Source organism: Dermacentor silvarum, chromosome 2 (assembly GCF_013339745.2).
Source record: "Dermacentor silvarum isolate Dsil-2018 chromosome 2, BIME_Dsil_1.4, whole genome shotgun sequence".
NCBI classification, from domain to species: Eukaryota; Metazoa; Arthropoda; class Arachnida; order Ixodida; family Ixodidae; genus Dermacentor; species Dermacentor silvarum.
The window spans coordinates 99,215,711-99,231,880 of NC_051155.1; the positions used below are offsets into that span (position 1 = coordinate 99,215,711).

Below are 16,170 nucleotides of genomic sequence, written 5' to 3' on the forward strand. Positions count from 1 at the left end.
GCGGTCATTTACAATATTATTGAGTTGTTACCGCCAACTAAGGAAGATGTCTCGAGAAAACAATTGGAGTAAACTTGGGCCATTTTAATGTAACGATCCTATTCCAATGCTCTTCCTTTGCACATTTCTTTAGTGGTCCGACCTGCGCTCCGCCCACGTTATCACGGGTATCGGCAGGTGGCGAAAGATGCACGATAACAAAGGAATAGAATTGAGTGGATGGAATCGCTACGTTAGACCAGCATAGGGCTTCGTCTCCACAATGCCGCCTAGCGTGGGCAACGCGCGCCACACACGTCACAAACTTTCACGATTAAGTTGCCGCGATAAGATATACTTTTTTACAGCTTCCGCAAAAAGAAAGCGCTGACTTTTAATTTAAGGTGTGCGGCGCCTGTCTACACAGTCAGGCTGCCGGCAGCCTTGCTGGCGGCCATGTTCTTCAGCAGCTGCTTGGCCTGCACGATCCGGTTGAGGCTTGGCTCATTGTGCGCCTTCGCCACGCATGCGGTGCTGTGGTCCTCCAGGTCGACGTCGTACATGGCCCAGCCGAACGTGGCGAAGCCCGCAGTGCGCATCAACTGGTAGCACTTGCGTAGCTGCGCACGCCAGGTTGTAGATAGAGAGGATTAAGATTAATAAAGAGGTGTTCTCCGGCATGGAGCTAAATAAATGATAGCTAGAATCAAGCTGCGCGGTTAAGTAGTGACGAGCCACTGAAAGAAAGAAAGAAAGAAAGAAAGAAAGAAAGAAAGAAAGAAAGAAAGAAAGAAAGAAAGAAAGAAAGAAAGAAAGAAAGAAAGAAAGAAAGAAAGAAAGAAAGAAAGAAAGTGGAGGTTGTTCCGAGATTGTTATTCCGAGATTTTTAAAAGCCTAGCTTAGTACTGTTTCTCAATACGCTCCGTCTATGTTTGCCTCCCATAAATACCTAGCGCAGGGCTGTGCAATCCAAAAGTAGCAAGGGCCGAAGCCAATCAACTTCTCGGAGAGCCGCACTTTAGCGAGAAACGTCGCATGTCTTGCTTCCTGAAAGGTAGCCTTTGTTTGGGGTTATCACACACTTGTCCAAACAATGAGTTGGAATTTCACGTCAGTCATTGAATACAGAATGTGGGTCTTATTGAGACACGGCTAAACACAACATCTGCTCATAGACGTACATGCTTCGGAAGAGAGAAATCACTTTCAAAGCCTCTCTCTTTGTATGAGACCGAAGGAGGAACTGCTTCCGGTTCGTGCCTTTTATTTCCGATGAACACTCAAGTCGATGAGCTCTAGCTGCACTGCGTAGTTGCTGCACTCCGGCATCGTCGAGAAAAAGTCGCGAATTGGATTGTCGTCCCGTTTCTCCTCTAAAGGAATGACTTAAGACGCTGTTCAAACTATACCAAAACGTTTTCCACGTGTTCAGAAGGTTCAGTACTGGTCTTTGTTCTCTACGTTCGCGAATATCTATCGTCAAATTTAGAAAGCTATCTGATGCTTGAAAATATAGAAGGATAGAAAACACAATCTTCATAGAACATTTCCAATGTAATACGAACACGACAAAAAAGAAAACTGCGCCTTTCGCCGTTAGAAAGGATAAGAAGGGGCCATGCCTTCATAAGAAAACCGATAACGAGTCGATCCAGCTTCATGCCTCGACACAGTCTTAAGTCACTTTATTGCGAACTCGTTAAAGTATCACAATGAAGAGCAGCATGTTCTGTCAGCATAATACAAAGCCTCGGACGACGTCATTTGCACCACTTTTGATACGGGCGAATAACCTCGATTGAAACTTAATTCTGACGCGCTGCCGTCTGAGAAAATATTTGCGAAGCTCGAAAAGCAGGCGAACACACCACGCAAAAAAGCACCGCTTTGCAGGCGCCACAGCATACGGTGATTCAGTCAAAACACACTAAGAAAGCGCGCGTTTGATTCAAGTATGGACGCAGCGCCAATAATTTCGTTTGTGGCGCTGGTCACCCGAAGACTACACTTTCAGTGGTCGAGCGCATTTCGAATCATTTTCTCAATGAGAAATCCAATATTGACGCCGACAACGGCTCGTGGTATGTGTAATGTGCTGCGCCCAAATAAGTTTGGCTCGTTATATAGCCTTGCGGCAATTGCGTCAGCAGTCTCCTATAGAGGTCTGAAATATATATATATATATATATATATATATATATATATATATACAGGTTGTTTCAGCGAACACTTTCAAAAATTCTTAAAGGTTGCCTGTGGCAGATAGCACAACTCTAGTTCATGAGCTGGTCTACTCGAAGAGGCGGACATTACTTCCACAAGAAATTGAAATGCATAATCTAATAATTCACATAACTCCACTAATTCAGTTTTTAACTAATTACCTGATGACACACATTGCAATTTACAAATTGTAGCCGTGGAGTTCGCAAGGCGGATCCACTTGGAACGAATTCTCGGGATGACGAATGATGAACGAATTCCCGAACTTTGCGGAGAAATGCATTAGCTTCTTAACAAAACGTTGCTTTATGCATTGAAGCACAAAATTAACTGGAACGCCACTGCATTTCTCTGCAAAGTTCGGGAATTAATATCTCGAAACTGGTTTCATCCTGACAATTAGTTCTAAGTGGATCCGCCTTGCGAACTCCACGGCTACAATGTGTAAATTGCAATATAGGCCATCAGGTAATTAATTAAAAACTTAAATAGTGAATTTTTGTTAATTAGTCGATTAGGCATTTCATTTTTTGTGCAAGTAATGTCCGCCTCTCCGAGTAGACCATCTCATTAACTAGAATTGGGCTATCTGCCACAGCCAACCTTAAATAAATTTTGAAAGTGTTTGCTGAAGCACCCTGTATATTCTATTATGAATACAGGACAAGAGAAAAGCAGGCAGCGTGTTTCAACCAGAGCAGCTCAGGCAATCTCGAGCTCGCGCCTCCCGGACGACTGGCGATGTGTCCTGCAGCGCCGGGGATTCCTCTTCACTACAATCGCCCCCCATAGGAAAAGGAGCCATCCTGGCGACTCATGGTGAAAATAGAATCATTGGGTCGTAATACGGCTGCAGGCGTTGTACGTGGACCGTTTCACGAACCCGACAGCGTTGGTCCGTAGGTGGTCTGACAGGCTCGACAATATAGTTCACAGGCGATGTCTGCACTAAAGCACGGTAGGGTCCTTCATATTTGGAAACAAGCTTGGATGAGAGGCCAGCAGGAACGGCAGGAAGCCAAAGCCACACAAGAGAGTCTGGTAGGAAGTCACAATGCTGGTGATCATAGTCACGTCGAGATTTTTGCTGCCATTGGTCGATGGCTGTGAAGGCACGGGCGAGCTGACGGCATTCCTCTGCGCGGCGGGCAGCTTCAGAGATGGGTGTAGATTCGGATGAGTCGGGTCTGTACGGAAGAATGGTGTCGAGGTTAGTCGAAGGTTTGCAGCCATACAAGAGGAAGAATGGGGAGAAGTTTGTGGTCGCCTATGGTGCAACGTTGAGGCGAACGTGATGAATGGCAAAATGAGGTCCCAATCAGTGCGATCAGAGGCGACGTATTTGGATGGAATGTCGTCAAGGGTGCGGTTAAATCTTTCCGTCAGACCATTAGTTTGAGGATGGTAGATGGTGGTGGTGCGACGAACGCTGCGACATTCAGCAAGGAGCGCGTTTACCGATTTCGGAGAGGAAGACACGTCCTCTATCACTCAAAAGTTCGCGAGGTGCACCGTGACGGAGAATGAAGTTTTTCACGAGGAAGGATGATATATCACGAGTGGTAGCAGCAGGCAGAGCGGCTGTTTCTGCGTATCGCGTCAAATGGTCGATGGCGACGACTGTCCAGTGGTTTCCGGAAGCCGTGATCGGAAGGGGTCCATACAGGTCAATGCCAATCCGATCGATGGGCCTGGTAGGATACGGGATTTGCTGGAGTAGACCAGAGACATGCTGAGCAAGAACGTTGTGGCGTTGGCACTGAGAGGAAAGGTGAGAGCCACGCCAATAAAACCTGGAGCGAAGCCGGGTGTACGTCTTGAAGACACCCACATGTCCACACTGCTGGTCGGTATGGAAGGCAGAACATATTTCACTACGAAGATGTAGAGGTATGACCAGCAACTACTTGCGGACGTCACAGACGTAATTCCGTCGATAAGTCCACCCCGAATTTTGAAGTGAGATGCTTGACGGCGCAAAGCTCGAGAAGGCGGAGGAACAGTCGACGGGTTTGAAAGGAAGCGCATAAGAGCACTAATCCAGGCATTCTTGCGTTTCTCCGAAGCCATGTCGCAGCCTGCTGGGAACGAAAGTGCTTGGTCAGCGGCAGAGAGAGCAGGCATCGTTTTCGGTTGACACGAGCGAACGGGAAAGCGCGTCGGCATCGGTGTGGCGGAGGCCAGACCTGTAGACCATGCGCACGTCGAAATCTTGCAACCGCAAAGACCAGCGAGCTAATTGACCCGAGGGGTCCTTTAACGTGGACAGCCAACAAAGTGCATGGTGATCTCTAATTATGTCGAAGGGGCGGCCATAGAGGTTGGGTCGAAATCTACCAAGTGCCCAGATTATGGCCACACATTCCATCTTCATAACAGAGTAATTCTTCTCCGCATTGGTGAGGGTGCGGCTTGCGTATGCAACGACGTACTCATCGAATCCAGATTTGCGCTGCCCGAGCACAGCGCGGAGGCCAACACCACTGGCGTCGCTGTGTACTTCGGTCGGAACTGTGGGGTCGAAGTGACGCAGTATACGCGGCGAAGTCAGTAGACGACGCAACTCTTGGAAGGCATCTTCACGAGCGGACAACAAAGCGTAATCGTTCAAGTCGCTCCGTAGAAGCTGATTCAAGGGAGCGGTGATGGACGCAAAATTCCGAATGAAGCGGCGAAAGTAAGAACACAGGCCAAGGAAGCTGGGAAGTTCTCTAACGGAGGAAGCTTTGGGAAAATCGGCAACTGCACGGAGCTTGGCGGCGTCATGAAGAATAACGTGTTTGGATACTACATGGTCAAGGATGGTGAGCTGACTTGCGCCAAAGTGGCATTTCTTCAGGTTGAGCTGAAGGCCGGCGGCCGTTAGGCACTGTAACACTTCCTGCAGCCTACAGAGATGGGTGGGAAAATCGGGCAAAAAAGTAACCACAACATGTAAGTAGCACAGGGACGTTTTCCACTTGAGACTACGCAAAAGGTTGTCCATCATACGCTCAAATGTTGCGAGGGTGTTGCAAAGGCCGAAAGGCGTGACACGAAATTCATACAGGCCATCTGGTGTTACAATGGCCGTTTTTGGTTGGTCTTCGGGTGCCATGGGGACTTGCCAGTAGCCGTTGCGTAAGTCGATAGAAGAGAAGAACTCCGCGCCTTGGAGACAGTCAAGGGCGTCGTCAATTCTCGGAAGAGGGTAGAAATCTTTACGAGTTAATTTGTTAATACGACGGTAATCGACACAGAATCGAATCGATCCATCCTTCTTAACAAGAACAACGGGAGATGCCCGGGGCTATCCGAAGGCTGAATGACGCCGCGCTTGAGCATGTCAACTACTTGGTCGTCGATAACACGGCGCTCTGTCGCGGATACACGATATGGTCTTTGTCGCAGTTGCGCACTCGTACCCGTGTCGATGCGATGACAAGCAGTTGACGTGTGGCCCAAGGGAACATGCTGGCAGTCTAAGGTCGAACGGAACTTGCCGAGAAGGCGTAGAAGCTGGGCGCGTTGAGAAACAGTCAACGTGTTGGCGATGGAGTTATGTAAAACATCGGGCGAAGTCGGCTCCTGGGCGGGGTTACAGGCCACTCCGGCGACCTCATGAGTGGCGATGGAACCAGTTGGCATGTCAATGATGGCAGCAGGGTCGACACACTGGGTATGGCCAACGCACTCCTCACGAAGCAAAATGAGAGGATAGGACAATCGGTTGGCGACGTCTGTCTGCTGACGCCGGCATGAACGTCCAAAAGAGTGAAAGGCAGCGGTGAACATTTGCGACGAGCGAAAATTGCACATGGCGTAAAAAGTGTGCTGGCACCAGCAACAATGTTGCATGACACTGTGGCAAGGGCAGATGAGTGCGGTGGATTTGTAACGTTTTCGGCAACAAATACTGTATCTTCAGGTTCACGAGCATCAAGGAGTAGGGCATGACACAGCGTTTGAAATTCCACTTCAGCACGAGAACAGTCGATGACGGCCTTATTAGCGGAAAGGAAGTCCCAGCCCAAAATAAGATCGTGGGAAAAATAACACAGCACCAAAAATTCAGCGATGTAGAGGAGGCCGTTGATCACAACGCGCGCAGTACACGCAGCTGCAGGCGTGATGTGGTCTGCGCTGGCAGTAAGAAGCGATACGTCTGACAGTGGCGTCGTAACTTTTCTGAGCGAACGGCAAAGTTTGTCATTAATAACTGAAACTGCAGCACCAGTGTCAACGAGGGGGAGTGCCGTGACGCCGTCCACATATACGTCAATAACATTAGTCGGAGAAGGCAGAGGCCTTGGTCTGTCCATGGGTGACGCAGTTGTTGCCTCTGGAACTGCTGCGATTAGTTTTCCCGTTCCGGCGTAGAAGGACGACGACGCATCGGCGAAAGCGACCGGCGTCGAGGCGATGGCTAACGGCAGTTAACAAGAGGTAGGAACACATCTGGCCAGGGTTCTGAGACGCGGAGGATGACGGGTATGGAGAAACGTATGGTTCAGTGTCGAAGCTACGGCGGTAGGATGTTGCGCGGCGGCGGCAAAATCGCGCAATGTGGCCAGGTAGACCACACGCAAAACATATTGGCCGGTTGTCAGGAGTGCACCATTGTCCACTGCTGTGTGGGTACCGCGGCTGCACGAAGTGAGGAGCTGGACGCAGTGGCACGGCTCATGGGAATGGCGCCGAGAGCTGAGGTGATGGCCGCGCGAGAGCCTCGGCATAGCTGAGAGGTGCAGTCACCTCGGGAAAAGCAACGGGAGTCGGCACCGGCGGAGTCTGGCGGGCAGAAGGGAGAGCTGCGCAAGCTTGCTCTTGGATGACCTGGCGAAGGTTGGCCGGCAAAGGCGAGGATGGTGGCGTGGTTGAGGACAGCAGCGAAAGCTGACGAGCGACCGCAGAACGGACGAACTCTTTTAACTCGCACAGCAGGGAGTCCATCTCAGGAGCCATGGTTACGCTCGCGGGGGTTTCATCGGACAAAAGTGGGCGCCGCGTGAGAAGACACTTTCGGCAAAGCTCGTCGAAACACTGGCAAAGCTCAATGACCTGAGAAACAGTGCCTGGGTTTTTGGACAGCAGCATATGAAAGGCATCGTCGGAAATGCCCTTCATGGTGGGACGTACCTTGTCCGCCTCCGCCATCGTCGGGTTGACACGCCGGCAGAGTTCGACGATGTCCTCTATGCAGCTGGTGAACGTTTCATTACTTTGCTGGGATGGACTTCGTAGGCGTTGTTCAGCGCGAAATTTGCGCACGCCAGGGCGGCCGAAAACTTCTGCGATGCTGGTTTTGAAGCTATAACCCACGTGCGGTAATCGGCTTCGCGGTTTTTGAACCACAGCTTGGCGACGCCCGATAAATAGAAGATCGGGTTGCCGATCTTGAGGGGATCGTCCCATTTGTTGGTGTTGCTGGCGCGTTCGTACGATTCCAGCCAATCAACAACGTCTTTCTCATCGGTGCCGCCGAAAATTATCAGAATCCCGCTGACGCTGGACACGGGCAAATACGATGGCTGGAGTAACCGGTGGGGATGTCGGGCTGGGGCCGTCAGGCATGACGGAAGGCAGCGTTCGGGTCATTCCAGGTTGGGAAAAACCGCAGCATCTCCACCAGAATCTAGTGTGAACACATGACAAGAGCACAGCAGGCAGCGTGCCTCAACCAGCGCAGCTCAGGCTATCTCGAGCTCGCGCCTCCGGCCGGACGACTGGCGATGTGTCTGCAGCGCCGGGCACTCTCCACTACAATATGCATGCGTGCGTGTGCGTGTGCGTGTGCGTGTGTGTGTGTGTGTGTGTGTGTGTGTGTGTGTGTGTGTGTGTGTGTGTGTGTGTGTGTGTGTGTGTGTGTGAAAGAGCGCAGTCGATAACAGCGTGATTACGCGACAAAAAATCCCACCCAAGGATCGGATCATAACAACAGGAATCCAGCACAAGAAACTAAACGCTGTCGATTGCCTCCTGTATGAGCACCCTGGCCCTACATGCTGCAACGGGTTGAATATGTTGTGCGCTCGCAGTACGCAGAGGTGCCGTCGTCACTTTACGGATGGAGCGGCAAAACTTTTGGCTCATTACGGAAATAGCGGCACCAGTGTCCACAAGCGCGAAAGTTCGTACACCATCAACAAACATTTCAATAACGTTGGCGGGGACAAGCGAGGACTTAGACAGGTGAACTCAGAAGCTGCGGCAGTTAGTTTTCCGCCTCAAGAGCACTTGACCGGCGACGCATAGGCGAAAGAGAACGGCGTCGCGGTGAGGGTGACTGACGAGAAACGAAAGGTTGGACATCGGTAGTCGGCTGACGATCGCGGGCGTATGCTTCATGTTCTCGGTCTGGCTGCATGCGATGAGGAGGTCGGAAGGAGTAAGCCGAGTATCTCGGTGCACTCGGGGTCGCCGCGAAACGCCGGCGACAGGAGCGGACAACATGACCCCGAATTCCACAAGCGTAGCAGATCGATTGATTGTCTGCAGTGCGCCAAGGACTTGCGTACTGCGGCTGTACCCCGAAAAGCGGCGTCAGTGGCGGTTGAACTGGTGGTTGAAGGGTCGATACCGACATGGGAAGTGGCTTCATGACGGCATCCGCATACGTCAGTGGCCTGGCGACAGGAGTCGGCGGAGAGGCAGACGACGCCGCAAATGATAGCGGCGCGGCGACAGGAGTCGATTGGCAGGTTGGAAAGACCTCGGTGACCTGCTCCTGTATCACCTGTCAAATGGTAGGAGTCAGGCAGTGTGTAGGCGCTGGCGTGGCTGGGAAAAACGAAAGCTGTCGAGCAAGTTCCTCGCGCACAAGCTCCTTGAACTGAGCCAGGAGCGCCTTGCGGTCGCCGCCGATGGAACGCGGCGGGGGAATCGTCTGTTGACGTCTGCCGACGAGCTAAGACGCGTTGCTTACGTAGTTCGTCGAAGCTCTGGCACAGGCATACGAGTTCAGACACGGTGCGCGGGTCCTTAGCCAGCAACATCTGAAAGGCGTCGTCGTCTATGCCTGTCATGACGGGCTTGATCCTGTCTTGCTCAGTCATGGAAGGATTCACGCGCTTGCACAAGTCGATGACGTCTTCGATATAGCTCGTGAAGTTTTCGCCCTGCTGCTGCGCCCGCCCGCGTAGACGCTGTTCAGGGCGAAGCTTGCTCACTGCGGGGCGACCGAACACTTCCCCGAAGCTCGTCTTGAAAGTCGTCCAAGTGGCGAAGTCCGACTCATAGTTGCGAAACCAGAGGTTCGCGACATGTGTTAGGTAGAACAGGACGTTGCGAAGTTTCGTAGCGTCGTCCCACTTGTTGTGCGCGCTTACCCTTTCAAACGACGACAGCCAATCTTCTACGTCATGTTCAACGGTGCCACTAAAGAAAGCAGGATTGAGTTGGCGCAGCACGCTTGACACGATGACAGACGGAGATTCGGCCGCGCCTTGCTGGGTGGCGTCATCAGGCATTGTCGGAGCGGCGTTGGGCAACGTGCGGCTTCGGAGCTCTAGGTCTGAGGAGGATACCCCACACCTCCCCCACTTTGATAAGGGGATTTATTAGAGAAAGCGACATGCAAAAAACCAACGCAGCTCAAAGGGAACAACGGTCTCGGCGCCAACAGCTCGTGATCTGAGTTCGCGTTCTACACCGATGATAATGCCCCTCTACTGCTTGCTTCCTCCTGTTCTTCTTCTTCATTACACAACAAATAGTCACACCAAGGACAGCGTAGGGGAAATTATCTGCAGTTGTTCCTTGAACTAAAGAATTGACAAATGAAAATGAAAGTGGACTGAAAAAAACAACTGGCCGCAGGTGAGATACGAACCTACGTATTCGCATGACGCGAGTGATGCTCTTACCAAGTGAGCTACCGCGGCGCCGTTTTCCCATCGACTGTTTGGGCTATTAATGTTTAACTTCCACAACTACTTCTACAACTCGGAGCGTTGGCCGGCGCCACCACTCAAAACCCTTGGCGGCTGATGTAGAACGTCTTTTCTGTCGCAAACGTCACGTCTACGTTAACTTTTTTGGGTGTGTATATATACATGAAAGTGTGAAACTCGAGAGATTCGCTGAGCTGTGAAAACTGATCAACAAGAAGAAATAAGGGTTATTCGAAATTATAACGCGTGAAAGGTTGAGGAAGCAGTAAAATATGGACGCAGCATGAAATCAGCGAGAAGAAAACTTGGCATAGGACAAGGGAAGATGTATGCGCTGCACGATAAGCAGGGTATTATCATCAGCAACTTCGATGACATAGTAAAAGCAGCGGAAGAATTCTATACTGACCTGTACCCAGAGCAGCCAAGCTACTTTCAGTCGAAGTAGTGAATCAACCGGATACAGCGGCGCCGTCTATAACTAGCGATGAAGTTAGAAGGGCCTTGCAAGACATGACCAGGGGAAAAGCTGCTGGAGAAGACGGAATAACAGTCGATATAATCAAAGATGGAGGAGATATCATGGTTGAAAAGCTTGCGGTCCTTTATACGCAATGTCTCCCAACTGCAAGTGTACCAGAGAGCTGGAAGAACGCCAACATTATACTAATCCATCAGAAGCGAGACATCTCGTCAAAGAATTGAGAATATAGGCCCATTAGCTTGCTTTCAGTATTGTATAAAATATTCAATACGATAATTTCCAGTAAAATCAGGGCAACACGACTTCAGTCAACCAAGAGGACAGGCTGGCTTCAGGAAGGGGTATTCTACGATGGATCATATACATGCCATCAATCAGGTAATCGAGAAATCTGTGGAGTACAACCAACTTCTCTATATGGCTTTGCATTGATTATGAAAAGGCATTTGATTCAGTAGAGATACCAGCAGTCATAGAGGCATTGCGTAATCAAGGAGTACAGGAAACATACGTGAATAATTTGGCAAATAACTACAAAGATTCCACAGCTACCTTGGTTCTCCACAAGAAAAGTAGAAAGCCACCTATCAAAAAAGGGGTAAGGCAAGGAGACAGAATCTCTCCAATGCTATTCACTGCATGCTTACAAGAAGTGAAGCTCTTTGACTGGGAAGGCTTAGGAGCGAAGATCAACGTCGAATATCTCAGCAACCTTGGATTTGCAGATGACAGTGTCCTATTCAGCAACAATTGGGACGAATTACAACAAATGATTGAGGGCCTTAAGTGAGAAAGCTGTAAGAGTGGGGTGGAAGAATAATATGCAGAAGACAAATATAATGTTCAATAGGCTTGCAAGGGAACAAGAATTCAGGATCGCCAGTCAGCCTCTAGAGTCTATATATGAGTACGTTTATTTAGGTCAATTGGACCCTGATGTGAGAAGGACAGTGGACCCTGATCGTGAGAAGGAAATTGACAAAATAATGCAACTGGGTTGGAGTGCATACGGCAGGAATTACCAAATCGTGTCTGGGAGTTTACCGCTGTCGTTGTAAAGAGAAGTGTACAATCATTGCATTCTACTGGAGCTGACATAAGGGGCAGAAACTTGGAAGTTAACACAGAATCTCAAGAACAAGTTAAGGACAGCACAAAGAGCGATGGAACGAAAAATGTTAGGCCTAACGTTGAGAGACAGGAAGGGAGAAGTGTGGAGTAGAGAGCAAACGGAGATAACCGATTTTCTAAGTGACATTGAAGAAAAAAATGGAGCTGGGCAGGCCATGTAATGCGTAGGATGGATAACCGTTGGACCATTAGAGTTACGCAATGTTTACCAAGAGAAGGGAAGCGCAGTCGAGGACGGCAGAAAACTAGGTGGGGTGAAGTTAGGACATTTGCAGGCGCAAGTTGGAATCAGCTAGCGCAAGACAGGGGTAATTGGATATCGCAGGGAGAGGCCTTCGTTCTGCAGTAGACATAAATATAGGCTCATGATGATGTTGATATATATGGTTATAATACAATCCAAACTAAATTCAGCATTCCAATTTGGCTTCTATACCGGCCGCATTGCGTTACTTCCCGTCGTTAGTGCTTGCGAGCCCCATTATTGAAGTGCGCAGATCGATCGCAGGTATATGTCTCAAGGAACCGCTCGTCCATCACTCACGCAAATGAGTCATGCTACGCACAGCCCGCATGCAGTATTTCTTGCGCGTGTTAGCGAACATGTATTAATGAACTAAGGAAAAAACTGCGAATTCGTTATCTATAAAAATACGAATGTCTTCAATATTTGGAAATCCCTAAAGCTTCGTTTAACATTAGCGATGATGTGAAGCAGACTCCAAAAGAGCACAACGCAACTTCATGTACTGAAACATTGATTACAAAGTACCTCATCTGACAAGAGCCGCTTCTGCTAATAGCTCATCTCGCTCCTCAACGCTGACACTTGCCCTCCTACAATAGTGGATCTGCTCGTCGTTCAAAAAACGAAACAAAACAGGAGAATCGGGGTGCACTTACCTTAGACATAACGTAACGTAATTGCCGGACAGGTAGCGCAGCATAAGTCAAACTACGGCGGCGCATGTGATCGCCGATTTAAAAGCTGGCTGCAGCGCAAACATGCTACAAAGTGCTTCGCAAGAAAGCTAGCTTAACAATTAAGGAAACGCTGCTCCGAGCAACGCCAGTAGTTATCCTCTGCTGCACCTTCATTAGTGCTTACGCTAATAAATCTTAAAAACATTGCACTTGCCTCCCACTTTCTTTCTTTACGACTTGCAACGGCGGTTGTAACCGTACATTAAATGTCTATTTCGCAGTGCCTAAAGTTGAAGAGAAAGGAAAACGCGTACAAAAGTGGACGTTAATTAAAGTGCGCTCGGCCCACTTAGCACGCTTACTTCCACATCGCCGCGAAGTTTCTCATTTGGAGTTGTCGGAGCCACTATAACTTCATCTGCGCAGCACACGGAAACTACTTCTAGAACGTGTTGTGTTCTTTTATACCATCGAGCCCCGCCACATTTTGGCTGGCAGCGCATTATGCGATACAGCGCGGTGCCTGGTCCCAAGCACGGTCCCAAGCACCGTTACAAGAAAAAGAACGAGGAGATGAGATGGGCTCCATTTTTCGTTAGTCACAACGGTGCGAAATAGAAGACAACAAAGCAAGATAAAACACAGGGAAAGTTAATTGTTTCGCTTAACTGAAACGTCGAAATAGCAGGGAGAAACGTTCACGTCTTTAAAGGAATGTCTTTCAGTGCATGCCAACTTAGATGCCCATAATTATAATTTCCTTCTTTTTTTATTTTGCTTACACACCCACACGCAGTAGATATCACCATTCTTTTCAAATCAATTCAAATATTCAGTTTCATTGACATGTCAGGAAACACAGACGAAGAGCACCAAAAGACTTCACGAAGTGCTTGCACCTCCTAAACATGGCACGTTGAGTGCGGAGTGTACATGCACATATACAACCTTTTTTTTTTTTCTGTAAGTTGGCGTCAAAAGACTGCCGAGCGTGGGATCTCAGGAAATTTTTTTGTTGTTTTTTTCTTTCTCTCCGCCGCCTAGTATTCAGACTTCCAAGTTGTACTAGCATGCGCTATTGACGTACAACACCTCCCATTGAAAAATGTTTTGAGAAATAATAAATTGATATCATTTGACTTGAAAGTGTGGTTTACCTGGCTTTCCTTTCTCGGATTTCACATACTGCAGTCAGTGAAATATTGACGCCGATTGTATGTAATAAGTCAAAAATAGCAATGCATGACTACTGATTAGAGGATACAAAAAAGGAAAGAAAGAAAAACCGCAAATTAAACATGCAGTAATTAACGCAAATTTGTCGACAGCAACAAGAAACTGTTATTTAAGTACATGCCTATGTATAGCAAATAATATAGTTTACGAAGTAGTGGTCCCTGAAACGACACCAAACAATTCTACGACGTGCCCAAAATAAATGTATCACGTGTACAACATTTGCGTCTGAGTTTGTCGGCTCATATTACTGTAGCATAGATGCAAAGTTTACATAGAGCACATGGAGGAAGCATAGAAGTTGCGTGTCTTGTTGCCTCTTTTAGGTCCTGTTCGTAAATTTAGGTCGTACGCTACAGTATATCCCACGTGTCCTCGTCGTCTTTTCAGTACTTATGTCATGCACATGCACAATTCAAGCTGCGGCTTTACTGACCTTAGCCATGATGCTCTCGGTGGTTTCGAACGAGCGCCACGTCTTGGTCTTCTTGCTGAAGTCGTACACGATCAAGTCGTCCGCGCCCACCGTGCCTCGCGTCAGAGGGTTGCGACACGTCTGCAAAAACATCTAGCGGTTAAGGTACAACTGGACTGTACACCCTAAACCATGCTGCTGCATATTTTATTGTGATAGCAATTATGCGGACGCTCAAAGACGCTCACGAACGCTCGCTGTGGGCATCGGCGTTGTCGTTTGGTCCTACTGCCGACGATGCATGCGCGACCCTCGCGTAGAGAATTGTACTGCATTTCATTCTTAGCGTGCGATGCTGTGCGTGCTATACGTAACAAGTTCGGTCATCAAAAGTTATCCCTGCGCTTTGCGTTTAAGCTTGGCTGCGTGGTAGTGGCGATTTACAGCAAAGCTGCATATGACTAGGATCCCGGGATCCCTTCGTCTCCAGAAGACAGGGCAGCGTCCTGGCTTCTGCTGCTGGCATGAGCGTTGTGCGAAAACAGATTATCGTTCCATCTGAGCAGCTGTATGCATACCACACAGTGGTGAAGATTAATTTATTTAATCCTCTCTTTGGACACTGACTAAGGGCGCATTCACACTTGCGACTAGACGACGTCCCGCGACCGATTGCGACTGGCGACCGGAAAGCTACTCAACACGAACGATGTTCACACTGACAAATGCGACCGACGAGTCACTAAACCGAAATGTCTGGCGATATCCCGTTCACGTCTGGTTGCAATGTTATCGCCGCGTAAAATAAGCGTCAGCGTATGCAGACGTCCTCTTCCTTCGCATCTGATTGGTTCAGCTGTTCTGCGACTGCGGTCGCGCGACTGAAAAATCGAGAAGCGAGCGACCGACCCGAAACGGTCGCCGTTCGAGAAAAGGGACCATTTGAGACTACTTGCGACTGGTCCCTTTGCGACTAACTTGGTCGCGCGACCTCGCCTCTATAGTCGCAAGTGTGAATGGGCCCTAAGGCCGACGGTGTTCCTTCGGTCTCATCTGCAGCGGCGTTGCAACGCCGTTGGTACACTCCTCATCATGCTAGCGTTGCCAGACGCGTTCAGCAATAGAGTTTCTCACTATGTTACCTTAAAAGGAAATCTGGCGCCACCGCTTAGGGTAATTTTCTAACGAGTGTTGTACCGTCATGGGAATGACGGTATATGGGTGTGCGGGGCTTATGTTGGTTGGTGTTGTAAGAGGCTTCGTCTAAAACGTTGGTATGGCTACACAGACGATGTGTTCTTTAAAAAATAATTCGTGAGAGCTGTTCATTCACCTCATGCAACTTCTTTCAATGAAGTTTACTCACCTAGAATGCAAGATCGAGCGAAGAAAAGGAAGAACAGACGGCAAACTGTTCCAAAGTGAACGGGAATCCAGTCGTCTGTTCTCCAACTTTAGCATATAATTGTGCACCCAATCACAAATCCTCATAATTACACAAAACATGTTTTTGTGTAAAACTAAAGCTAGAACGGCTTTTTACGTGCTGTTTTCGCAGAGAAATTAATCATTGTGAAAGACGGAGCGATGCTAGCTGGGCGCGCCTTCAAATTGTCCTGGCTCTCCGAGAAAGATGTCAAACCGAAGTCACCATATCCCGGCATTTCCATGCATACAACATCGCCGCAGCACCAAATTTCTCTCTAGCTAATATAGTGAGAAATTCTATGCCTTCACCGCAACGCTGAACCTTGCTATCGCCTTCACTACTGCGCCTTCAGATAAAACTCAATTTTTCTCGCCCGACGCAAAAGTACGGCGCCCACTTCATTACCTTCATTTGTAGTCATGTAGTTTTCATTTGTATTCATGCTTTACATTATTGTCGATAATAATTGCAGGAAGCG

The 16,170-nt window shown here is 48.8% G+C and overlaps 1 protein-coding gene across 1 annotated transcript in view; it reads right to left on the reverse strand.

Annotated features, from left to right (window-relative positions):
* Positions 1 to 354: 354 nt before the first annotated feature.
* The window catches only part of LOC125943490 (uncharacterized), a 42,047-nt gene continuing 26,231 nt past the window's right edge, over positions 355 to 16,170 (reverse strand). Inside the window, exons 10-11 of the mRNA XM_049662833.1 lie at positions 14,285 to 14,404; positions 355 to 599 (exon numbers count right to left, since the gene is read on the reverse strand). Coding sequence (XP_049518790.1) covers positions 399 to 599; positions 14,285 to 14,404 — 321 coding nt within the window. The 3' untranslated portion in view covers positions 355 to 398. The remainder of the gene's footprint in view (positions 600 to 14,284; positions 14,405 to 16,170) is intronic.